The 25,569-nt window shown below is 39.6% G+C and overlaps 1 protein-coding gene across 3 annotated transcripts in view; it reads left to right on the top strand.

Annotated features, from left to right (window-relative positions):
* Window positions 1-25,569, top strand: part of arhgef25a (Rho guanine nucleotide exchange factor (GEF) 25a) — a 62,035-nt gene that overhangs the window by 23,007 nt on the left and 13,459 nt on the right. For all 3 annotated transcript variants that reach the window (XM_032574430.1, XM_032574439.1, XM_032574447.1), the window contains 3 exons: window positions 15,029-15,330; window positions 17,124-17,234; window positions 23,505-23,629. In XM_032574430.1, the coding sequence (XP_032430321.1) occupies window positions 15,029-15,330; window positions 17,124-17,234; window positions 23,505-23,629 (538 nt within the window). The remainder of the gene's footprint in view (window positions 1-15,028; window positions 15,331-17,123; window positions 17,235-23,504; window positions 23,630-25,569) is intronic.

The following is a 25,569-nucleotide window of genomic DNA, read 5'->3' as shown; positions in this document are numbered from 1 at the left end:
CGAGAACAAGGATCCCCCACAGCAATGATACACACGCCTACACACCCCACCACACACACATTTACATGGCTGAATTGTGAAGCTAGGGAGAACAAAGGCTTCTATGACACTGCTAAAAAAAAATGCTGCAGATGTTTGATTAAACTTTGCGTGTCATGGTATTGTGGCACAGTTTTGCTGCGTGTGTGGGTCTGATTATAAAAGCCAAATCTCCAAGTCTAGAATGACACACTTGCCTTGAAGGCAAATCATCTTCAACCTGCTGCACATAAGAGGGCACAGTTAGATCACCCCCTCCGCCCCACCTCCAAACAAACAAAAAATCCTGCAGAGTGCATGCAATACACAGACAGTGACTAGAACACATGACTCATTGATTAGAAAGGGGAAAAAAAAACATGAACATTTTTTACATTTTTTTTGTCCATTTGGCCCTTTGGAGATTAGTGGTGATGTGTTACAGACACAGAGGTGGAAGGGTTCAGTGTCTTGCATTACCATGTCTGCTTTCAGTTTCAGTCCCCCCCGACCCCCAAGTTTTCGGTTTCTAACCTGCGACCTCGGAGACGCATGAATACACGTTGATAACAAGCCGGGGTCACTTTTGACAGAAAACAGCCCTGCTGGCAAATGCTGGGAGAAAAGTTTCTGTGAAAGTCTTTTTATGTCTCAGCTGGATGAATCATCTTTGCTGTCATCAGCTTATAAGGCAGACTTCAGACAGTATGGAAAAAAGCAACCAAAATAGCTGAAATTGAAGGTATGCTGGCCGGCTGTGGCCCTAGCCTTGTGTTTCTGAGATATTTTTAAACTTTGCACTCCCAGCCCCTCCTCACCTCTCTCTCCCTCTCTCCACCTCCTCTACCCCCTCCTACTCCAGGCCCCCCTGCCTCCTCCGTATCGTGCAGCTGAGATGTTCTTTATACTGTTGCTCTTTGCACAGAGGAAAGCAGCGACGGATAGAAACGCAATCTGAGTGTGTGTGTGTGTGAAATGTGAAATGTAGTATGGCGGTGTTGAAGGGGAGTGGACCAATTGTTCCCAGTCTCCTGCTGTATGAAGAAATTTGCTGGTCAGAATTTTGGGTTGATCTGCCAACTTGAACATTAGGACCCCTCCTGGGCCACTCTCATTTTCTCTTTTCTTTGTTTCCCCACAGCTCTCTCTTTTTCATTCTGGTCAGCACACAGTCAGTCATCCAGTTATTAATCATATCTTAACCCTCCCACCTTTTCTACTTTTTTTTCTTCCTTATTTTCACTTTTCATTCTTCCTTCCTTTTTCCTCTACTTAATCGCCTTGCCCTGACATGTTTCCAGGGCTTCCATCTATGTCAGCTCCACCGTCTCCCACAATCTTTCTCCCTCTTTTTCCTTCTTCCTCAGAACTCTGTTTGTAAACGTGCAGAGGCGAAGAATGAGGGAACAAATTATGAAACACAGGAGTGCATTCCATACCTTGTTTAGAAAGAATTCTCCAACAGTGCAGAGGGGGAGAGCAACCACTTTACCCCTGCAAAACTATACCCTCGTTTAGCCCATATGGCTCATTTTATGTATCCGGCCATCAGGGAAATCTATGAAAATGGTGCTTTCTGTACTCAGTTGTTGCATTGTCTTATCTACTCATTGCATTCTCATAAAATACTAATTATTAATCAGTGCTGTGCTGTGGTGACTTTAACAGGTATACAGTATTTGGTTATTTTACAGCTCCTTCCTTTTTAATCAGGTTTTTAGCTCACAAAATATGTAGCCGTTTCCATGTCAGAAATAAAGAAAGATGTAAAATGCATAAAAGAAAGAACAAGTGAGGTCACGGCAGCCAAAGTGTAATGCGATTAGTTTTAGAGCACCAAATTCAAGCATCAGTGCATACAGTAACACAATGGGCCACCCAAGTCCAAAGTAGTGATGGGAAAATGTCCAGATCAAACCTGACTCTTAGTTTATATATCAAAGATTTAAATAGGGATTTGTTCAATGACCAGGAGGAAGTCAAATAAACAGTTCTCTTAGAGCAGTGGATGGAAACCTAGCAAACCGGTATACTACACATTTCCCTTTTGAGAACAACAATCAACTGGGTCATCAGAATATGACGAGTGAATAAAGAATCTGTTAAAACCTTGTTTTTAAAGTTTGTTTATGGCTAGTTTTATTCAACAACATGTTGGTTGGCCTTAAAAATCCATTTTTAAGGATTTTAACATGTGAAGAATGGAAGAGAATTTTAAAGACTCATTATGAAAAGTCTAACAACACCTCGCCTTGGTGGTGCCGCATGAATCATGTTTTATCATCATTCCTCAACTTTGATGGCTCCTTCTCTTAATTTTATGATTATAATTCATTTATAATCTCGCAGGCATGTGTTTCCAAGTGAGAAACCTTTTTCTGGTGAGGAATGAGAAATGTTCCTGCACATAGAGTCATTTCTGTAAAAGTGCTAATTTTATCCTTTTTTTGTTTAAGCAGTAATTGGCTTGCATGATCTTTTAAAATGTCTTTTTAATAAGGGCAATCTTTTCTGTGAAGACCAGAAAGAGACAGACTTGTCATACATATATGGCAGTGACTTTATGTTTCAGTGGAAGTGACCTAAAAGGATTTTTTTTTATTTAATAAAAGAACATTATCTGCCAATTTAAAGGTTAATTGAGATTTATGTTTATATGTCTTTACTTAATCTGGACCTGAAATTAGACTGTACAGTATTGCAGCTATTAAAGTATATTTTTATTTATCAGTGTCACTAGTGCATTTTTTCTGTGACTGTTGATTGACATCACATCAGTGTGGCTGACAGACCAGAGGGGGATTTCTGATCCTGGTGGCTCTCCTTTGTATTTTCTGCAGCTCTCCCCAGAGGATACTCAACTGAGAAACTTTCCAAAACAGTACACAAAGCAAAGCAAACAATGGGAAGTGACATTATTGAGAGTGAACTTTGGTGCAATCTAAACTACACGTACCAGTTTCATCTGAAGGGGTTTTGTTGCACAAAGCTCTAAATTAGCATTTTCTTTTAACTTATAGATTTTCAGAAAAAGACTCTTGAACATGATGAACTGCAAAATTATTAGGCTGTAAAAAAATACATTGTATATAGTTTGAAAGATATTAAGTTTTTATTTGACTTGATTCTATAATTGTTATTACATAATTAAGCACATATAAAGCCCTTCGTCTTAAAACAAATACTACTGATTTACTATTTTTGGTTTTTGGTGATTCTTGATTTTTGAACCCTCTCTTTGTAAGAATGAATATTATACAAGTCACTTTATCCCATTTTGGGATTTGAAATCTAAATAAGTATGCTGGGTCAAACCCATTCCTCAAATTTGCTGCGTTAAATCAACCCAAAGTTGAATCAGTTCATATTTCTCTGAATACTGGATCTGAAAATAACCCAAATTTGGTTATTTTTTTTAACACGTATGTTTTTTCGGTGTGTGCTCTAATACAAAAATTCATTCAGAGTTCTGGTTCTGATAACATTTTTATTTGCCTAAGTAATGAGTCAGTCGATTGCAGATTCTACTGACCTGATCTCTGACTGTCTATAAAACGCACCTGTTCAAAGAAATAATATTGTCTCCAGTTCACTCTCTCCAACCACAAAAGGCAAGACAATAGATCTGTCAATGAAAATCAGAGAGATGATATTAGATCTGCAGAATGGAAGTGACCATCAGTACAAAGCCTCAGTTACCCTCAGTCTTCAGTCTGTAAGATCTAATAACAATAGAAAAGCTCCATGTTGTCCCAAAGCTACACAGAAGGCTGTGTAGAAAGAAAAGCTTCATGATCTGAAGAAATAAGAAAAAACAGCACGAGGTTGACCAGTGGGTATTTCTTCCACTACATGAAGATTAACTGATGGTTTATCAGTGATACACCACAGTATTGTCTTCAGTATTAGTGGGTTAGCAAAGCTTTGTTCTCTGTGAACCTCATTGATATTACAGCATTAGCCACAAAATAACCTTTCTGTAAACCTTTTCCTCTGTATTCTGCCTGATCAATGTATCATCAGTACGCTACACACTGACTTGTCTCCTGTTTGTCATCAGATGACGCAGCAATTGCCACTGATCCATATGTACTATTGATCACTGCAATTGACACAAACTTTCACTTTAAAGATAGCCTTGAGAAACCTCACTGCAGCTAATACTTTGGCCCAACAGCTGCCCTGTCGAACCAAATGATCACACTTGAGCACACACATCTCTTTGGTTTGAGCTGGTATTGGGAACAAGGTTTCAAATAATGGGATTTCCTTTATTTCCTCCAAATTAATTGATATTAGCAAGACCAAAAGCATAGCTGCAATACTTGAGAGGTAAGGAACACTCCTCCAGCCCAGTGCCCCCCAAAAATTAAATGGGACCAAGTGATAAATATATTGAGCCTTAATAAAGCTGTAACAGCTTTTTATTCACTGTAATCTTAAGGTCTGATTAACCTGAAAGCCCCGAGTAAAGATCCAGAGAGTGGATGTGGCCTGGGATATAAATGTGGAGGTGAGCTCGCCCTACAACACTTGAATAGATTTTGATTATTCATAAGACATCCTGAGAATGGCCATATGGAGAGGATCTGATCTGAAGCACACAAAGGATGGCAGGTGCAGATGGTTTTCTGAATGTGAAATTAGCTCTTCAGATGCATCCTCTCAGCACCCACCGTATTGTTTTACAAATGTCCACTAAAACCTGACAGTTTTATGCTGTGCTGGGTTACTGCAGAAGCGTTTATACCAATCCACGCTAATGATTCCTTTTGTGTGAATGTGTGAGAAAGGGTGCGCGAGCGCCACGTATGTAGTTATGTATAACATGATTTATTGTACGTGCCCACATGTGTAGGTTGAGCTTTTTTTTTTTAAATGGCTAATCTCTTGTGCTGCTGTCCCTCTCTCCCTCTTCTACTGGGTTTAGTTGCTATGGCAATGAGTATGGGGAGAAATGCAGAGCTGTGGAAAGGAATGAAAATATGTGTCTGGAAATACCATCAAGTCTAACTGAGGATCGTTATACCACCATGTCTGGAGGCCAAGCCTGTGTACCAGAGCAGAATGAGGCATACACTTCTACTTCAACTTTTGTGTGTGTGTGTGTGTGTCTAAATCTTGCAGTTGACAGATGTGATCTTCTGGAGAGCGTGTGTGTGATGTGCGCGATCCAGGTTGGGGCCAGTTGGAGAAGCTCCACGTCTTTGCAGCCCAGCAGGAAACTGCAGTTTTTGTGCCCGGCTTTCCTTTCAGGCCTCCTTGCTGGCACTGCCACAGCTGCCAAGCGAAATCATAATCGCTTTTAATTTGCTGTGTGTTCTCAGGCACCCCGGGCCCTAATGGCAGCCTTGTTTGCCCCAAGAAATAAGTGTGTTCTTGCCGTTCTTTGGGGGGTTGCTCTTGGTCTTTTACTCTGTGTGTGTCTTCAGTTGCTGTGATAATCAGCCCTCTGTGAGCACTCTTGCAGCTGACGCAGAGAAGATCTTTGCTATAATAACCAGGGCACACACACAGAGACATAAATACACTGTTACACACAATAAAATAATTTGTAATCTGATTCTGATAGTTATTTTCCCTGCATTAATTGTAAGGAATTTAAATGTACAAAATGCCCAAAACTAAGCAGGTCCGACAGACAGATTTATACAGTTGTTTGAGCATCCGGTGTTATTAACACATGTCCAGTAAAATCACAGCACCTGATCTTTTGTGAAAGTAGAGAGAAAAATAATCAGCACCTACTCTGTGTGAATGAATGGATATGTTTTTCAAGGGCTTAAAATAAATAAATAAATAAAAACCCCAATAGAACCAGAAAATCTTCCTGAAGGGTTCTAAATGTCTGGAGCTTTCAGGCCCAGTAACCACAAACACAATTCCAGTATCCCACTCTGGTCTGAGGAAAACCAGTGCCTGTGGTTAGATTTTCTCTGTCACTCTATCTTTCTGTCTCGCTCATCTTTTTTTTTTTTTTTTGTCCATGAAAAGATCCAATTCAGATGCAAAGTGAGCTCTGAAAGAACAATCGAAAGCTCATCTGAAATGTCAGGAGGATTATTTCAGCAGGGAGCAACATCTCTGACGTAAACATGCACCCTTCACAAATTCAGATGTATCACCATTCTGCTGTTGACCTGGTTCTGAGTCACACTCGGCATGCTTGATATCTGTCTAATAATTAAAGTTGTTTAAAGCCCATAATGAGGAGCCTCTCGATTAATTTTTTCCCCCCACTTCCTTATAAAGACGACAGGATTAACAAAAGCATGATTTCTCTCTTTTTTTTGTTGCTGGAGAATGACATCGCTTTGATCCTGATTAAAAAAAAAATAAAAAATCTGCCACAGAATGTGACACTGTGAGTGCCGACAGCAGGAAGCCAACCCTGGCGACTTGTTTGTGCGCCGCTTGATGTGTCTACCACGTATTTCCTTCTGTGCTCTGGGAATCACAGCAGTGAGTGCATTGGTGTGTGTGTGTCTGCTTAAAGTAGGTCAACAGGAGGACAGGAAACCACTGCTCACTTGTCTGAGTGCGGTGTGTGACTTTACGGACATAAAAACACTCGCATATGGCACAGACAGGAACAACAACAATCGTGGAGCTGTCCTTCCTCCTGTTAAACACAGTAAGATGATACCAACTCTCTCAGTGTTGGTATCTAAATTGGTATTTAATTTTCTCCTTAGTCCTTCTGGCAAGTGTTGACCTCTGTCTACTTTGTAATATTTCATAATTATGCTATAAAAGGCCAAAAAATCCCTATGTTTTCCATTTGCCCAAGATTCACCCTCTTATTTTGTCTACACTAATATACCCAGACGAAGTTTTTTTTTTTTTAAAAAAAGCTACGTTTTCAAACGGTTTTGAAAAGTGTGGTAGATTTTAGTTTTTTTTTTTTTTTTAGGGACCTTCACTCTGATATCTCTAAATCAAATGCAGTGCTACCATTTGCACCCAGAAGTCAAATAATTTAGGAAATGCAGCCAGGCTTTGTGTAAGTTAATATCAGTGTAAATCAACCTCTTCTGTGGAGGCCTCAGGTTTGTCAAAGGACTCCTGGGAACAAATTGCATCATGAAGATTAAGAAACCCAACATTTTAGGGATTAAGTTATGAATTTGAAGCAGCTAAGAGACCCAGCTAAGGATCTGGGGAGATCTACAGATCAGGTTGGAAAACCTGTCAATTCAATTAGAAGACCATAAACACGATCTTTATGGAAGAAAGCCATTTTTAAAAGAAAAACCTGTTTGTAGCATTCCTCAAGCAATGCTAAGGACAACACACATATAGAAGAAGGTGTTCTTGTTAAGATGAGACCAGAGCGGAACCATTTGACCCAAAATAACGAATACTTTAAAGCACCTGAACACACCACCGTCATGATGTTTTCCTTCAAAGACAGCTGATGGTAATATGGATGGAGCTAAATTCAGAGCAGTTCTTGAAGGAAGCCTGCTTGAGGCTGCATGACAGGTCAAGAATAGAGTGGAAAGGTGGTTATAGGAAGTATTCATATGCAAACACACTTTCCAGATCTGGAAAGGTTAAAAATATGTCTAATTTTTCTTCTGATTCACAGCTGTGTGCTGGTCCGTCACACAAAATCCTAATAAAATGTTTTATAAATTAGTGGCTGGGACGTCACAAAATGTGAGAAAGCTAAAGAGGTATAAACACTTAATACTCATCCAAAGTCTTAATGTGAAATGGAAAAGGAATGCCTAGGAGATATTGCAGACACTTTTCCCTTTCCTCCTGTGTCACTGCTTCCTCTGCTGGATGGTTTTGCATGTCAGAAGCTGTGCTGGTCTCAGCAGCTTTGGGTCACAGCAGCGGAGGACATTGCATCAGAGCAAAAGAGCTGTGCTTCCTGATTCTAAAGAGGAGGAAGTGGTTCCATTTTGGAAAAAATGCTTCAATGCATAGAACAGAAGATTAGAGGGCAGAAGAGAGGGACAGGTGGAGATGAGAAGTACAAAAAAAGAGGCATATTGCAGGTTTCATAAATCAGGAGCAGAGCAAAAAAATAAATAAAAAACACACCTGGGGCCAACAGCATGTAAGATAATGAAAAAATAAATGTTTTTAAGGACAGAAATATGAGAGAAAAATCTCTGTATTAGGGATCAGTATGGAGCAAGATTTTAAATTTTATGCTACGAACCACCTGGAGGCGAATGCTTAAAGTACTCTCGCATGCTTGATTGCACATAGTGTCTGTCTGCAGTCTAGGCCTGCTGGGATATTTGCTCTGAGGGGATAAAGTGTAATTTTGCTGGAGAATAAAGCTCTTTCTGGTACAAAGAGGGATTCACTTGAGAAAGTTACTACGCTTCATGTAGCTTTGAGAGTTCTTCCAGTTAGTGAGGCAGAGCTGTGAAATTACATCTCTAATACCTTGCACTTCTTATCTGTGAGGTGCTGACAATGACTGGCAGCTCCATCTCATACTCAGCTGGACATTTGACACGTTTTCCACTTCACAGGTGGCCACCCTGCAGACACGCACCATCTGGGTTGTGGAAAAGAAAAAAAAAATGTCCTTGAGCAGTTCGTCTTAATACATGCACGTTTCTGGGCATCTGCACGTCTGCATGTTTGTGTTTATCGGAGGAGTGCCGCAATGCCTAAATTGCCTCTGGTCCTGAGAGACCACGCAGGCTCGACAAAGAGCTCCACCGCGCAAGGGCTGCGAACAAGTTTGCTCCATTACAGCCAACGCTTTTAGGCTGATTTGCCGGCTCAGCAGCTCTCACTCAGCAGCCGATCGATACGGGGAAGTTGGAGGAGATGACTTCCGGTGGATCATCAGTGAAAGCTCATAAATCAACTTCATTGTCCTAAACATGTCTACTTTTTTCCTTTGTGAATCAATAATGTTAGGGATCCCCATTTGAACTTTAGTTTGTATTCAATATATTTTTATAATCTTTGTGAGAGAGTACTGTAACATTAAATTTCCCTGTTTATCATTCCATTCATCTGCAATCAAACTCAGAGTCGATTCACCCCGAAGCACAGTGGAAAAGATGGACACCGGTAGTTCAAAGTTCAAACCGGTCTGGGTGAAAGCTCAAGACTCCATCCTGATTCAGTTTGAAAGGATGCATTGCTCGACTCCGTTTTCATGAATTAATTGGTCTTAAACATCTGTTGAATGAAAATAAATGAGAAAAGAAACAGCTATTGATTAGATAGTGTGATTTTAAAGCTTGGAAATGGCTACAGTAACAAATGAGGTCATTTTCAGTGGAAGAGGAATGTTGCTACTTAAAGTAGCATGATAACATATTTACAGTCTTCCATTTTTCACACTTAATCACATTTAAAACACAAACTCTAATGTATTTGATGAGGATTTTATGGTATGGATGTTATAAATGTATAACAGTCAAATGTGTTTTTTTTCGTCAAATAAAAGGTTAGAAAGTGTGTAGCACATTTGTATTCACCCCCCTTTATTCTAGAATATACTTACAATAGAGGGGAAATAAAGCAGTGGAGAAAGTTAAAGCAATGAACACAACTGCCACTGTTCGACATGGTGGTGGCAGCATCAATCTGTGAGATGGGCTTCTTCGTCAGGGAAGATGGATGGAGCTAATTTTAAGTTGATCCTGTAAAAAAATCTGTCAGCATCAAAAGACCAGAGTGGAGTTCAGCTGCTAGGCAACACTAAGCGTACAGCAAGAGCCAATAAAACAGAGAGTCTGTTCATAGACTCTCTCAATGCAGTCTGACTGAACATTTTGCAAAGAAGAATAAGCAGAAAATTTCTTTAGATATGAAAAGCTGGTAGCAATGGACTTTTGGACTTGTATCTATAAAGATATTGGCTCATGCAGGTCATATCCAACACATTTCAGAGATTATAGATTTTTATTTGTAAAAATGTGTATTTGAAAGTCTATAATGTAAAAATTATCGACCACTTTGTGTTTATTTGAGAATCTAATAGGTAAATTCTGAGTAAAGTACATCAAATCAAGCAATCTGTATGTGCAGAAAATTTGAGAATTCAATGGAAATAAACACTCCTGCACGGGAGTAATATTTTTAAAAAATTGTTCTTACAAAGAACAATTTCTCATTAGGCATTTATTTGCCTAATGAGAAGATCAGACATCAGTTGGGTGAAAAACATCAGAGAAAAATCTGGAACTACTGCACAACATCTCCTCGTACTGCATCTGAAGTCACAGAGTGCAGCACTTTTGGATGAGCCTCCCCTTCTCCCCGAGGAGCAGCAGAGCTTCTCAGACAATGAGTGGGCGACTGGTGAAAGCCCAACATTAACAAATCACCACAGAGTGGGGCGGCTTAATGCGGTCTCGTCGCCCTGCGCCTTTGACTGTTAATTTTGCGAGCACCTAAACAACATTCAAGTTGCATTAACAAAATCAGCCTGGGTAATCTTTGCTCAGTAGGACCATTATGGAGATGAATATCATCAGATTCCATCAGCATACAGCAAGACAGCAAGTGGGAGGAATGTTTTTTTTTCTCAATTTCCTCTTTTGTAGGTGTATAACAATACCAGTGTTACATATCTGGCAGTGTGTGTGTGTGGGGGGGGGGGGGGCTGTGGGGGGGATGAGTGTTTCTTTTTTCTGTGAGGAGGCTCATCATTTTCCCTATTTATCAGTTTTTTGCTAGTTCACTATAAAAATCTCTCTAATAGCTCCTTCTGAGACAGTATTAGGATATTGAGAGTAAACTTTGCAGGGTCAGCAGGGAAGCTCATCCATAGTGTGAGCACAGTGATAATGCAGTATTGCCATGGAGACAGATCGAAAGGATCGTCATTATAAACTATTAAAAAATGAGGATCATTAAATGCTAGCTTTGGACAAAACCTTTGGATCCTTCCTCTTTTCCTTTTGCCCGGGATCGAGCGGCGTTCTCCATGAGCGACCCGCAACCGCGTGCTGTTAAAACGAAACAACAACAAAACGTGTTGACGTCACAGATCACGGAGTTTAATCTCATACAAAGCAATCGACAACAAAGCTGCAGAGGTACAGAGATATACATTTTATACAGACAAGAGAACAGACAACACGAAACACAAAAGACAGACAAAGGCGCCCAAAATGTGGAGGAAAAGATGGAAAAAACCTCTCTCTCTGGCTTGCTGACCTGTACTTTTTAATGAAAGAGGTGTTTCCCTATTTAATATATGCAGTCAAGGCGTTCCGTTCTTTGACCAATTAGAAACTTAGAAACTCCCGGAAACTCCCCTTCTTTACAGCTCCGATGTCTGGTTTTTATCTAACCACTTCGTGCCCATCTCCGTCCGACCTGGCCGAGAGGCGCCAAGAAGTCTGTTCTGCTCTCTCGGAATTGTAAATTTTATTGCTGTGTCTGTCAAAAGGGGGAGGAAAAAAGGCCCTGCTTTGTCTGCTGAATTCCCAACTGCTCAACAGAAACTATTCCAAATTAAAGTGTTGGCTATACCTTTACACATGTCGTGGATTAGCTATATTAAGCACCAAACAATAATTATTTTCTTTACAAAACCCTGTGGATGATGTATGCTCTGTGATTCCTAGCTGTACTTAACTGTGAATTTCCACGCTGACTGGCCACATTATTAGGCACACTTTTTTTTCTACTGCTCTACTGGACTCTCTCTTTGCCTTCAGAAATTCTTTGTGGCATAGTCATGAAGAAGCCACTAGCATCCTTTAGTGATTTTGATTCACTTTGATGTGTTATTGTGACACAGTTGTTGAAGATGTTGGCTGCATATCCATGTTGATAGTCTACCATTCCACAATATCCTAGAGGTGCACTACCCAGCTGAAAGTAACCACAAGAGGTTAAAAGTGAGAAAATATCCCTCACACCAGTATACCTCCAGCACCAGGTTAAATTAGTGACATATGGAAGGATGGATGTTTTCTTGTTCTTATGGCAAATGTGAAATCAAGACTCATCAAACCACGCAACATTTTTCCAATGTGTTATTCTCCAATTTAATAAGCCATGTGAGTTGTCATCTCAGTTTCTTGTTCTCAGCTGACAGAAGTCAAACCTGGCCAATTCTTTTATTTCCCATCTGCTTTAGGGCTGGACATGTGATTCAGTAGATGGCTATAATAACTGGTTGTTGTTGCCTCTTTATCATCTCAAACCATTCTGATCATTCTCTTCTTACCAATATCCACACATCTGCTGCTTAATGGATATTTTTTTGCTTATGACCATGATGTAAACCCAATGGATGGCTGTGTGTAGATCAGCAGTTTGTAAGGCCAGTCTATCTAGCACCAGCCATCATGGCTCATTAATGCAAAAATTGCCTCCATGCATCTTTGTGGATTTCAGTCTACAAACACTGAGCAGAGAAATGCAAACTTTAAGGTTTGGTGCCTTGTGGAAGATCAGAGAACTTGACATAGGAGGGTAAAAAGAGGCAACCAGATTGTTATGTCGTCTCTTTCTTGTAAAACTCACAGATGATTCATTCTTTGTTTTGTTTTGTCTTTTTGTACATCCCACAAGTCTGTATGTTATGTTTCTTAACTCTTCCGTCTGCCCAGCTACTTGTTATGGTATGCTCAGGTTTCCTTACTGCCTCCAACTTAATAAAGCAGGGTGGAGTTTGTTGAAAGGGGAGATGCCAATTATTTATACCAGCAACATGCACGTGATGCCCCAGTGTCTGGAACAGGCCAGACAATAATAGGGAGAAAAAACATTTTCAACCAAAATCTTTGTGTTCTGACAGGTATAAAATATCAGCAAAGCTACTGCTGGTTTCCTCCATTAAGATAAAGATTTTTGCATCTGTAATACACAAGCTAGTAGTGTGTTTTGTTTGAGAGAAAAAAGTGTTTACAGGACTGAGGAGAGCTTTAAGTGCAGTCCTACTCAGAATGGTTTGCACTTTGTTTGCAGTCTGGGTCCACTTTGCACAGGGCCAGGATAAGATCTCACTTTGAGGCCACCATAATAAACACTGTTATCTCCTTATAAACAAAACTGCAACAGATTTACAAACCTAGTAGAAACTTCCGCTGCAGAGTGCTTACTCAAAAACAAAAAGAAGTTAATTCAGCAGCCACAGCAGGTCGAAACCTGAGGTGAAGTAGATGATGTATTAGACCAGATTGTAAGCTAACAGCATGAGAAATGAATCCCTCTGCTGTGGGTGATTGAGGGTCAAAGGTCTAAAAGCAAAACGATGGATGGCAAACATGACTGAACTGGAAATGAACACACACTTTAGTAGAAGATTGCAGGACTGAGGACTGCTGAAGAAAATTTGCGGTAGGATGACGGGGGAAGAGGATGAGGCAGGATGGGAACTAAAGACAATACAGAAAAAACAAACAGACTCAGGCAAGGATCCCCAGCCCCCTCCGACCAACCCATCATCTCCACAAAAGATTAAAGTGGATGTCCGGTCTCAACTAAACCTCCTGCTCACTTCCCATGTGCGTTTGACATCGCTGTGCAGCACAGATTCTGTAAATCCTCCAGTGATTTTTTTAATTTTATGCCAGATGTCAGCCGTCCTCACTCCGGTTGTCTTTCCTGCCTTGGAGTGGAGATATGTGTTGATGACACATGTATGGTAATAATGTAAAATGTACACTTTGGGGCTGATTTTGAAATCAAAGCAGATTTTTACTTTTAGATTTTTCCACTTGTGTTCACTCTAAAAACTGCTGGGTTTGCGTTGTTCACTCAAATATTGTGTTTATGTTGTTAGGCCAGGTGAGGTGATGCTAACTAATCTAAACTGGATAAAAAAAATTGTGACCCAGTTTGTTGGGCTAGAGAAGATGGACCATATGCATTGTTCCTCACATATGATAAAATAACAAAGATTCATTACAAATATGTGCTCTATAATGATGCTAATGTTAGCAGGTTGTGTTATTGACTTTACAGTGACTAGAAATGTGTTTGTTTATGTAGGATAACTTCAGTCTCTTAGCTGTGAAGTAGTTAGCAAATACTAATGATAGTAATCAGAATTTACAAGTTGACCTTAATAGTAATACTGTTATGAAATAACTATCAGTTATAAAACTTATGAGGTTGTCTTTATTTCTTCAAAAACTGATTATCTTTAATCTTGTTGGATTGCAAATATAAAAGCTGCTCAGGGTGCACAGTAGTACAATTTGTTATTACTGTTGCTTCGTAGCAAGAAGATCCTAGATTTTTGTCCAACTTTAGGAATGAAGTTGCACATTCTCCTTAAGTACTCTTCCCACAATGAGGTTTTTTGGTTTCTACAAATTGCCCTAAGCTCTGAGTTTCTTAATGAGTCCTGAGTGCAGTTTTTGATGAATGCTAAATGGTTCACTGCCCAGAGAATCATCAAGTTCAAGGTCAGCAATGGCACTTGGTATAAAACCATAAACGTTATCAATCGGTTGTCCTCAGAAACATTTTATTATGTTTGTATGTCCAGTCAATCGGAAGCTGACAATGCACTGCAGCGTGTAAAGGATGACGAAAGAGGTGTGAGATTGGAACCTTCTGCATTTCCACTGTCTTTAGGGAATCTGGACAACATTTCATAGGCTAATTTGGAACTGATTATTCTACTGTAAAAAGAGATTCCTCAAAAGATTTGATTAACTCTTACTTTATTTGACAAAGCACATAAATAGGACTTTAGAGTTGTGGGAATTTTTGTGTGTGACAAAACTACTTTAGTAGAGGAAGGCAAAATCCCATGATATATGCATAGACTGGCCACATTTTTTGTGAATCATAAAAATTGTTTAACAAAGAAGACTGTGCTTAATTTTTTTTTGTTTTTTTGCCTAGCAGTTTTTACAGTGTCAACTCACCTCACTCATCACCAGATCGGCAGTTCAATTATCAGTCAAATGTTATCTTTCCTAGACAAAAATCTCTTTGCACTTTTGACAATTTCATTGATTAACAGAGAGCGTACTCTGCCCCATGATGCAGTTACTCCTTATCTTGCAGTTATCACATTGATTTCTCTCTGCCTGTGTCCTCTCTGCAGACTCGTACTCGGCAGCGGGCAGCGAGGGCAGCATTTCCACCTCTGTGGCATCGCTGCCACCGCAGCCTTCAGGCAGCTCGGCCCCCAGCTCACCGAGCTCCAGACGCTCTGTTAGCGCCCTGACGAAGTGGCTTACCAACCCTGTGCGCAAACTCAGCGCTGGATCCACCGTCAAGGGGGACCGCCAGGTCCGGAAACTTGAGGGAAAAACTCCACCTCTTTCATCCCAGAGCCAGGACCTTTTCAGCCCAGTGAGGCCCGATGAAGCGTTTACCATTCTACCTGTCACCCACAGAGAACAAGTGAGAACAAGCAGTATCACTTACCACCAGGATGTTTTCTTTAATTTGTGGTCACATGAGCTAGTCAGACAAGCCTTGAGTTTGCAGTCTGGGTTTTACCTTATACAGGTGACTTGATCCTCCTCATAAGTAAACTCAGTGATCCAAATTAGACCTACATATTCTCATGACATGGTCCTATTGAAACTGGTTCTGAAGTAAATATGCAAAGTTTTTGCCTTGAATAAACATAAATCCTGGCCATGTTCATGGTAAGCTGCTTCTTGTTGACCTTAGGTAGCTAAAGAATGTAAGCAGAGATGAAAGTTTGACATTTTCAGTCTCACACTGGTCAGCAGCTGACTCAGCTCTTCTTAATGCAACAATTTCTGACTCATGCTCCCCTTTTTTTGTTTTCTGCATTAGATTGACTGTGTCTCAGTTCCACGTGGTGATTTCCATAATTTTGGTCTATATATATGTAGCACCCTTTTCCATTCTATTCGAGAAAACTAAAATGGAGGGTGCTTGGGTTCGACATCAGTCCGGTACCCCAATAATGACCTACCTTATGACAAATACGACCCAGAGGAATGTCGAAATTTTAGGCAAAATGATTCAGCCTAACTTTATTAAACTGAAACGACAGAAAACCTATTATTTAGTCACCACCGTAGCTTTGTAGTTGAAAGACCCTTCAATAGGATCTAAACAAACATAAACCTCTTTACATAAGGCAGGATAAATAAAATATTAACGGCCACCCTTTTTGTTTTTCCACAGCACCAGGACAGAACAAGAAATGTCCAATTATATCAATATACAGTTCTAAACAAAATATAACCCAGTCAGTTTGTTACTCACGACCTCCAGGAAAGTGTGAAAACGTTGCAGGCCTGTTAGAAAAAACAATGAGTCGAAAGTCACTTGCAAAACATTGAGAGCGTTGCAATTCACTCGTCCTCTCCTCGACTTCCGCTGAACGCAGCAGAACACGTGGTGCTGAAGCGGCTAGCTCACTTAGCTAAGCTCACTTGGCTAAGCTCACTTGGCTAAGCTCACTTGGCTAAGCTCACTTGGCTAAGCTCACTTGGCTAAGCTCACGTAGCTTAGCTCACGTAGCTTAGCTCACGTAGCTTAGCTCAAAACTCGTCAGGACTACTTGCGTCCACCTCCTCTGGTCCTGTCCCTCTCGCGGCGACCAAGCTCTTCTAACGTCTCCCGATTTTCGTCCTCTTCCGTACTTTTGTCCAGTTTTTCTCTCCCTTGAGTGTGTTTTCTTCACTTCTTGTCTGCTCGTCTCACCCCGTTCTCTACCATCACGGATCTCCTCTCCTTTCTCCTCCCTCCTCCTCTTCTCTCAACCAATCACGAGTCACGCACCGGACGGACTGTGTCAGTGACCAATCAAATGGCAAAGCCAAATAAAATACACAGTGCATCTTACGTCACACTAATACTTCTTTCAATGGCAATATTTACATAAAATAATGTTCTTAGTTGATTTACAAATAATACAGTTTTAATTACTAAGTAAGCAAATTACTTAATAGCTACCTTTACCCTTTAAATTACTGAAATATTAAAGTAAAGGAAAATACAACTGTATTTCTTCCAGAGACAAGAATATGAAATCCATAGTTATCACCAATGTTATGCATTAGTAAATAAACGTTCACTTTTAATATATTTGGGTCTTGTCTTGAACTATGTAAGATTTCTATTAACCTCAACATACATCATTACAGTAAGATCAGTTTACCACAGGGCTACATATATATATATATATGTGTGTGTGTGTGTTTGGGTTTAAGGAGTGGAAAGATGGCCTGGCCAGCCCTGAGGACCTGTCGCCAGAATCCCTGCAACCATCTGGTTTCATGACTGCCTTGCCGGTGGATTTCACAGCACTGCCAAACACACAGGTCTGTCAAACACTCAATTTTAATCCATCGTACTTGAACTTTTGGACATTTTCCCAAATGTACTCTTGGCCTACACGTATTTTAAAAAATTGGGCAATTTTAAAGCTGAGTTAAAATGAACTACAGTAGTTTTCCTGCAATGGAATCAGTCCTTAACTCTTATACTAATGCGGATCAGCTCATTACATTCTGATTCCACTAAATCATGGAATATTGGGGACCAAGTGTGTTATGAAGACCACTTGGCAAAGCAGACAGGTCAGAGATGAAGACTTGGAGATGTTTAAAGCAGTATACAAAGCTTAGATAATATCACCCGGTTTTGTCCAAAGCATCGCTAGAAAATAAAAAACATACCAAAACTACCATAACACTTATTGTAAACCTGAAGTGGGCGAAAACTGTCAACAGGAGAACCACTGGTCATGCACTGAACAAGTCTATACAACAAGAAGAAGTCTCTTGTTGAGAGAAAGTCAGAAGATATTGTAGTTCAACAGGGTTAGTGACTATTTAGCCAAGGAGCTGATACCCTCATAGAAATGGTGTATCTATACTGCGGATGAAATTACAGAAAAGTGAAACAGACTCTTAAATGGAATTGGTTGTACTAGAAATTATTTAGGGGCCTCAGACAAATGTAGCTAAATACAAGTGTGTACTTTCTGATTTTCATTTGTAAAAAAAAAAAACCCAAACAAACAGTTGAGAACCATGTATTTTTACATAGTTAAGCACTTGTGTGGCTCTATCACATCAAATTCCATAAAATACATGTATTGGTTGTAAAATGACAAAATGTTGGAAAAGTTGAAAGAGTGTGACTAATTTTACAAAGTACTACAATCTATAAAATCCAGATCTAATACTAAAACATCTATATGCACATAGCTCCTCTGAGAACAAGCAGAAATAATTTCCTATCCTGGTATGTAGTCTGTGCCTCCACTGTCCTCCATTACTGTCTGGAAATGGCTAATAGCTGCTGAAGTAGCTCAGTGACCTATCAATGGAAATATATAAAAGGCCCATTCTTATACATGCACATGGCTGTGGGCCACTACTGTCGCATACAGAGCACACGTCTACATGCCAGGCTGTCTAAATAGGTGCAAGGTTGTCTCACAGCAGAAAGATGTAAGAAGGATTAGAGGGAAGAGTCTGACAGCAACCTGAGTGATTCATGACTCACGTTTAAAATATTACAAAAGGACCAGCCCGAGAGATAAACAGGAAACAGCACGGCATGGCAGATGAGATGAAAGAACGGCATATAAAACACACGAGTTTCCACTTCTCCATTAAGCTCTTGAAGTCATCTGCTTGAGGGAAAGGAGCATCCCAGGTTGGGTGTTCATATGTTGCCTCTCGGCTGTAAATAAAAGCTTGCCAGACGGCGAAGCTGCTTGCAAAGCGAAAACGTTGCATTAATCATCTGCGCCCGAGGCATGTCAGAATGAAACAACAACACGGATGTCTGAGTGGTATGGAGCATCTCCTGTTTAGGAATCAACACCTGAATCAAAATTTCTCTCCCGAAAGCCCATCAAAAGGGGATTACATCAGTAGGATGAGGTCAGTTCTTTGGTGTTTTTATTGCTAGGCTTTGAAGACAGAGTTAAAACTAAACAAGGGAAGAGAGACAGAGAGCGGGCTGTAAAATCATGTAAACTTGCTTTCTTACACATTTGTTTTATGGACTTAGCTCACCATTCATTCATCAAACGGCGTTGTCTCACCTGCGTGATCAAACAAACTGATTTTTAAATGCTAGACATTCGTCAAAGTTTCAGCTGTTGAACTAAAGTATTAGGGAAAAAAGTATTCTTGCTTCTATTTAATGGGTTAGGACAAAAAAGAAATAACCTGGATTATGGTGGGAGTTAGGTCATTCTCTGAATTCGGTGCATTTTGTGTCCCACAGGTTTATCTCAAAGATTTTTATATAATGCAAACCACATTTTTTGAGAAAATCAAGAAATGGAAATATCCATGTGTCCTGGTAGTATAACATGCAAATATATTTTAAAAATCATGCTTTGAAAAATTTTATGGCTTGTTGAAAGGTAGAGATCAGCCAAATGAGCATGTCCCCACTGACCAATGTTAACTTTTCACTGAATATAAAACAAATAAAAATAGCCAGTAACTGCAAGTTATTTGTACCATCATAAAAATTTTTTGGTATACTTTAACCTAACTAAAAGAAATCTGAGAAAAATTTTAAATGAATAAAAAAATAAAAATAAAAATAACACTTACTAAGTTGTTAAGTTACTAAGTAACGCGTTACTGACATCACTGGGTGGAAACTGGACCAACCCTGAAGCCCAAAAGGCTGTTCCGAAGACCAACATCCTCAAATGGGGCGGCCGCTCCACCTCTACACCAGTGACGTGCGGTGAAGTGCAAAGCTGGTGAGGCACCGACTTAATCATAATCAGACATACAAATGTTGACCACCTGCATGTTATTGTTTACATAAGGAAATTTCGCGCATGCGGACAACGCTGGAAGGCAAAAAGACAATTCTTTTGCATGCCATCCATAGCCGCGCTGCCGCGGTAGAATAATTCCGGGAACTCAATCAAACTTGGAAATGTAGGTATTATTAATTTCGTGCTATGCTCCACAGCAAAGGGGAAAAAAACTCGTTGAAGTACAACTCAAAACCACGTCTTTCTCGCTCTCTGCATTGGCCAGGCTACACGCAGACTCGTTGCCCTAGCAACTGACAACAACGCAAATATTTGTATTTGAATGGGAAAATGCGAAAATTCAGCGATTTTGAAAAAGAAAAGAAAAAAATCACAATTTGTTAAACTAATACTTTACAGTACAAACCACAGGGTGAAAATAGCAATATAAATTATTTTATCATTATATTTTTCCATCATGACAGGTGAGGCTCCGCCTCACTTGCATCCCCTGACCGCACTGTGATCTGGACTCGCAGTCCAGCTAACCATTAATGCCTCTGTACTCTAGAGTCAAATGTGAGGCCATCTCTTTAACTGCAAGAGCTTTCCTACAGTGGAGTCAGACAACAGAACGACCGAACAGAATGACTAAAAAAATATATTAATGTCCCACGTTGGAGCATCATGAGTTGCTGTGTTAAGATCTTAAATCTGTCCACAGATCTAAGGAAGTGAAGCAGGTTTGCATAAAAGTGTGGATTAAAATTCCTCTACAAAAAAACTGATAAAGATGAACAGAAACTGGGTGGTTTTCCAAATCACTGACACATGTAGGACAGGATGTGAAATGCTGGATTCATCTTTACTTTACAAATAGTGACATTCCAGGAATTTGTTGTGTGTTTTTTTTTTTTTTTTAGACTTAAGGTTCGATTTTAAAAAAGGATAAGACAAAATTAGTCTTATAATGTCCTGATAAAGAGTAGTATGACTGAAGGGGCATATACTTTTTTTTTTCAAAATGACTGAAACTGTGATGTAAAGTACTTACATACTTGATATGCATCTATATTAGTTTTGTCATATTGAGCCGCTAACTGAAAATCAAAAAGTCAAAACAATTGAGTTGAGTGCTGCTTAGTTAATCAGAACAACACTGTGTTATTGTTGCTGGACTAAAAGGCCATCTCTGAGGAGATTGTGGTGACATCATATGAAGACTCAGAAGCATGTCTTCTTTTTTTTTTATTACATATTTTCTTTAGCTATGTCAGTGTGTGTGTGTGTGTGTTTTGGGATGCGCAAACATTTTCTTCAGACTGACTTGTTTAATTAATAATGACATGGTGGAATCTGCGGTGTTTATAGTTTTACCCGTCGGAAATGGTCTCGAGCACAAGCTGTAATTTCCACAAAAGGCTTCTGCCTGGTTTTAATGCAGTGCTGTCTCAGCTCACAGGCATTCACATTTGCTTTTCAGCTCTCCCCCCCCCTACATCTAGAGACATTTTTAAGACAATACATCTTTAGGTCATGGGATATCAAACTTTGCTTTGATTTTTTATTTATTTTTTGTTCTTATGCTAGCCTTTTGCAAATATTTGAATGGTCTCAAAGCCAAACTAAACAAATTAAATATGTTGGATTATCAGTATTTTACCAAACCATGTGCAATGTATTGTTTAGGTTTTGTACATCTATTTTAAATAGTGAGAGAGAGATCTGAGTAATTTTTAATGACTTAGCCTGAATCAGAGAAAGTACGTCCAGTATAGCTTTCTGATCACTTTTGCAATAAATGTACAGTCTAAACCTTTTTTGACCCCAATGTTTGTCATATAACTAAAAAACTGACTAACCTGTTAGGATAGATATTAGAAAAATAGTTCTTAAATCATTAATTCAGATTATTCTAAAATTGTTGTCCTCTTTTTTTTCCCCTCTCCTGTGCTTTCTGAATATTAAAAACAAAATTTAGAAGAGAGGCAGATGGGAATTTTTCCTGTGGGTCTTTGCCACAGCACATCTGGAAATGATCAGGGAGCCAGGGAGACCTGTCAGCCAGGCCTGGGCTCTAAAAGCAGGGAGAGATGAGCCAATGGGAGCGGGGGGTCCAAACAGAGCCTCTCTGTCTCCCCCCTTCACTTTGCTTTGTCTCATTCCCCGTGACACAACAGAAAGTTCAACACTTTGCAAATGAGTTTATCAAAAAAGACGACAGGTGAACAAGTTGAACTAGACCAGGGATGAAAAGGACAAACCGCTCTGCTGCTTTCAGCTGGATTGTGTGCAAGTGTACGCCCATCTGTTTATTTCCCTGTGAGGTTCCCGTCTGCACGGGCAGTTAGAGAAATGTCTGTGGTGTGTGTGTGTTTAAGGTGCAAAAGCAATGCCTGTGTAGGACAAGGAGACGCAGAGAATTTTACGTGGAGATGGACGTAAACTTTTGTAAGTTTACTTTGTCAGGAGAGTGAAGAGGAAACATGTGGCTCGAGGGAAAAAAGGGCTAAAATTAACCCATTTTCACAACATATTACTGTGAGTCATTTTATTAGCACATATACAGCATACTGTGATTTTATGAGGTAGGCTAACAAAGAGTAGCACATAGCTATGAGCTGGAAGGAAAGTCATATGAGGTTTTTGACATTCTTTGGAAATAGAAATTTAAAGATTGCATTGTTATGCACATTCAGCCAACTTAATGGCAAATGGACACAAATTTCACTTTTCTGGTGTGCCAAGATGGCGGAGTGATACTCCAAATGGCTTCTCTATTTACAGAAAAATAAAATGAATTTATATGAAAGCCACACCTCAGACTGCAAACTTGCACTGGATTTTCTTAGCAGCATCAACTTAAAAAGAACCAAAAATATCATTTTCATTTTTAGAAGTTCAATGTTAAAACATTTGACCTATCCCTTTTCCTTTCACTTCACAATTACGTTCATCTTCACATATCACACAAAATCCCAGCGAAACACATGGAGTTTGTGGTTGTAATGTGATAAAAATGTGAAAAAGTTCAAGGGGTGAGAATATTTTTGCAAGGCATTGTATCCGCTCTGTCAGTTTGTTTTAGGAGAGGCTTTGTGCCAAATAAATAAATAGTTAGTGGGTAAATGTGAATTCACGGAGCTAGAGAAGATTTCAGCTTGTTTAGGCGAAACCTTGTGTACAGCGTCTATATTTTCCATGAGAGCCCCACGCAAGGAAATGACATCAATTCCAGGAAAAAACAAGAAAAAATGAGGTCATGTATACAACACATGAACACAATTGATTAGGTTGAGGTAACCTTGTGTTTTTCCTGTTTGCTTTGCAGCCACACAGACCACACTTAGAGATGCTGACATAGATACAGTCGGAGAGATGGTACATAAAGAAAGTGAGCGGAAAGAAATCTCGCCCCCAAAAGAACATCTAAATATTTCTTAGCGTATTCCGTTTGTTTCTTTTTCACATGTTGAAAACGCTGAGCCCAGTCTGCTGTGGTTGTAATTCCACTTCCCTTGGAGCAACAACTTTATCAAGAGTCTTTACAGTTTTATTAGATCCCACAGCTGTGTCGCTTGTCGAGTTCTGACTCTTGATTTATTGTTTGTAATGTGTGGCACAGCGCCGATCATTAACAGCAGCAATCTGATTCCAATCTCTTTATCTTTCAATCTCTGTTTCTCGTACCCGTCTGCTCCCCTCCCACCCCCCGGTCCCCTTAGCAACCTGCATCATTACCATTGCTCTTCTGCTCTTTATCTCCCTTTGTTTGTTTTATTCCTGGCATGATCCACATTACTGGCACAAGGCTCCTGATAAACAATCCGTCTGTCTGTCTCTGCCTCCTCAGGACACCCAGTCTGCCGGTCTTCCGCCCAAGGACAGTGATTCTGTCTTGATGGACGACACCTCCAGCCAATGGTCCGCTGTGGCCGAGACCGAAGAGGAGAGGAGAAGTGCCTTCGAGAAAAGCATGTATGTGTTTTATCAGGATGGATGTCCACACATTATGCATGGCACGGCAGTTGTCGTCGGAATATTGCAGTCGTACATTAAACGTGGCCCGGCACAAACAGCGTTACGTGTGAGCGCAGCTGCAGAACGTCACTTAGGCCAAGATTTAACCCCTGAGGCTTCGCCTGTTTGCCGGCTCTTATTGGAATTAATGAGCAACTTTTCAACTTGATGAGCTCGTAAAACAAGACGCCAAGAAATAATCAAATGATGACAGTTACATGACAGGGACATTATCTGAGTCAGGCTACAAACCAATAACCCATAGTTTTCCCCTTTGCTTAGTAATGTTGGATAATGTATAAGTAGGGTGGAAAATATCAAGAAGTACTCTTCTTTAAATTCTACAATTATGGAATACACATTTTGCACTCAGTTAACTGGGTTTTTCAAATGTGATTCTCATGAATAAGAAGATAACTACTGTAATTACACATATGACAGCAACAGACAACATTGCAGAATTACTTAATCCAGACAAACTTTATTTTATTATGTTTTTAAGGATAGTAGCTGGAGTCCTGTTTTACCAAAACACAGGTAGATTAGATTTTTTTTTTCCATTTCCCCTGAACCTTTTAACATTTTGTGATGTTAAAATAGCAAACTTTAATTTATTTCAGTTAGTGGTGGGATTCTTAAAATCTTCAATCAAGTTTATTGCAGGGTCTGTAATTAATTACTCGCAATTAATTGCTAAATTATTTAATAACTAGACTTATGAGCTCAACAGCAAAGATGTTTGTTTTTTATCTGTTTTTCAGCCACCAGATTGGTGCAAGGTGCTATTACCATTCATGTTACGACTTTATAAACTATGAAACTAACCTCCAGTGAGTCATTAGATGGGGCTTTGTCATCCATCACTGCTGTTTGCAGATGTTTCTGGTACGTCGGTTTTACCAAAAATACGCAAATACAAATATCCTGCCCCGATGAGGTAATGATTAATGGGTAGATGCGGCAGAGGAAGAATAATCTGAGATAAACTGTTCTAAAGGAGTAAATCTATATTGCTTAGCTGGAAAAAGGATAATAGTAAAAATTTAAGCTGTTTTCAGGAGAGAAGTGAGCACCACCTACTTGTGGAATTAGATCATGTTGTCTGCACACAATCTGACTACAACATTTAGCCTGACTAAACTCCTTGTTTGCATTGCATGAAAATGCAATGATAACATTATTGTCTCAATTTTTTGCTATGACTTGTTATTGTCCTCACAAGCAGCAAGCAAATGACATAATTTCATGAAACACGACGAAAAAAAAATCTAATTCTCTTGTCCAGAAAATATCAATGAAGTAATATTTTTTTGTTTTGATACCCAAGAGCACTCGCGTACAAAAGTACTGTGGGTCAGTCTCCATGGTAACCAGCTGATTCTCTGGCCATTAGGTGATGGTAGTCCCCATAACTTCTGGTAATGTTTCTGAATTTTTCTCAGATGTTCAGTTTTGCACCTTGAAGGTTCGACAGAAGAATGTGATTTGTGTTATAACAATAGTTTTTAAGTCTTCATTTTATCAAGCACCTATTTACAATAATCCTGCTGCCTCCTGCCTAGTTCCCCCAGCATCTGAAAACAGGACGGTTGTTCATGGTCCTCCATATGTAATCGAAAGTTAATCTAATATTGGTCAAAACTGGGGAAAAAAAAGGCATTGTGGTGCCAAAACAAAATATACTTTTCTTGCAGCAAGAGCGGCTGCTGTTGACATTTTGAAACACTTAATGCAAGCAGAGTTTACTTTACATAAACTGACAAGCATGCAAAAAATAAAATTAAAATAAAAAATGCGTCTGAACTGCAAATGTATTAATGTATATACACCTGAAATCCCTCTGAGCTTGTAACCTGACTGGCACTCTTTAGCTACTATCATATGTTAAATGTTTTATG

This window comes from Xiphophorus hellerii, chromosome 1 (assembly GCF_003331165.1).
Source record: "Xiphophorus hellerii strain 12219 chromosome 1, Xiphophorus_hellerii-4.1, whole genome shotgun sequence".
Lineage (NCBI taxonomy): Eukaryota > Metazoa > Chordata > Actinopteri > Cyprinodontiformes > Poeciliidae > Xiphophorus > Xiphophorus hellerii.
The sequence above is the reverse complement of the archived record's forward strand: the minus strand, read 5'-3'. Positions and strand labels throughout refer to the sequence as shown.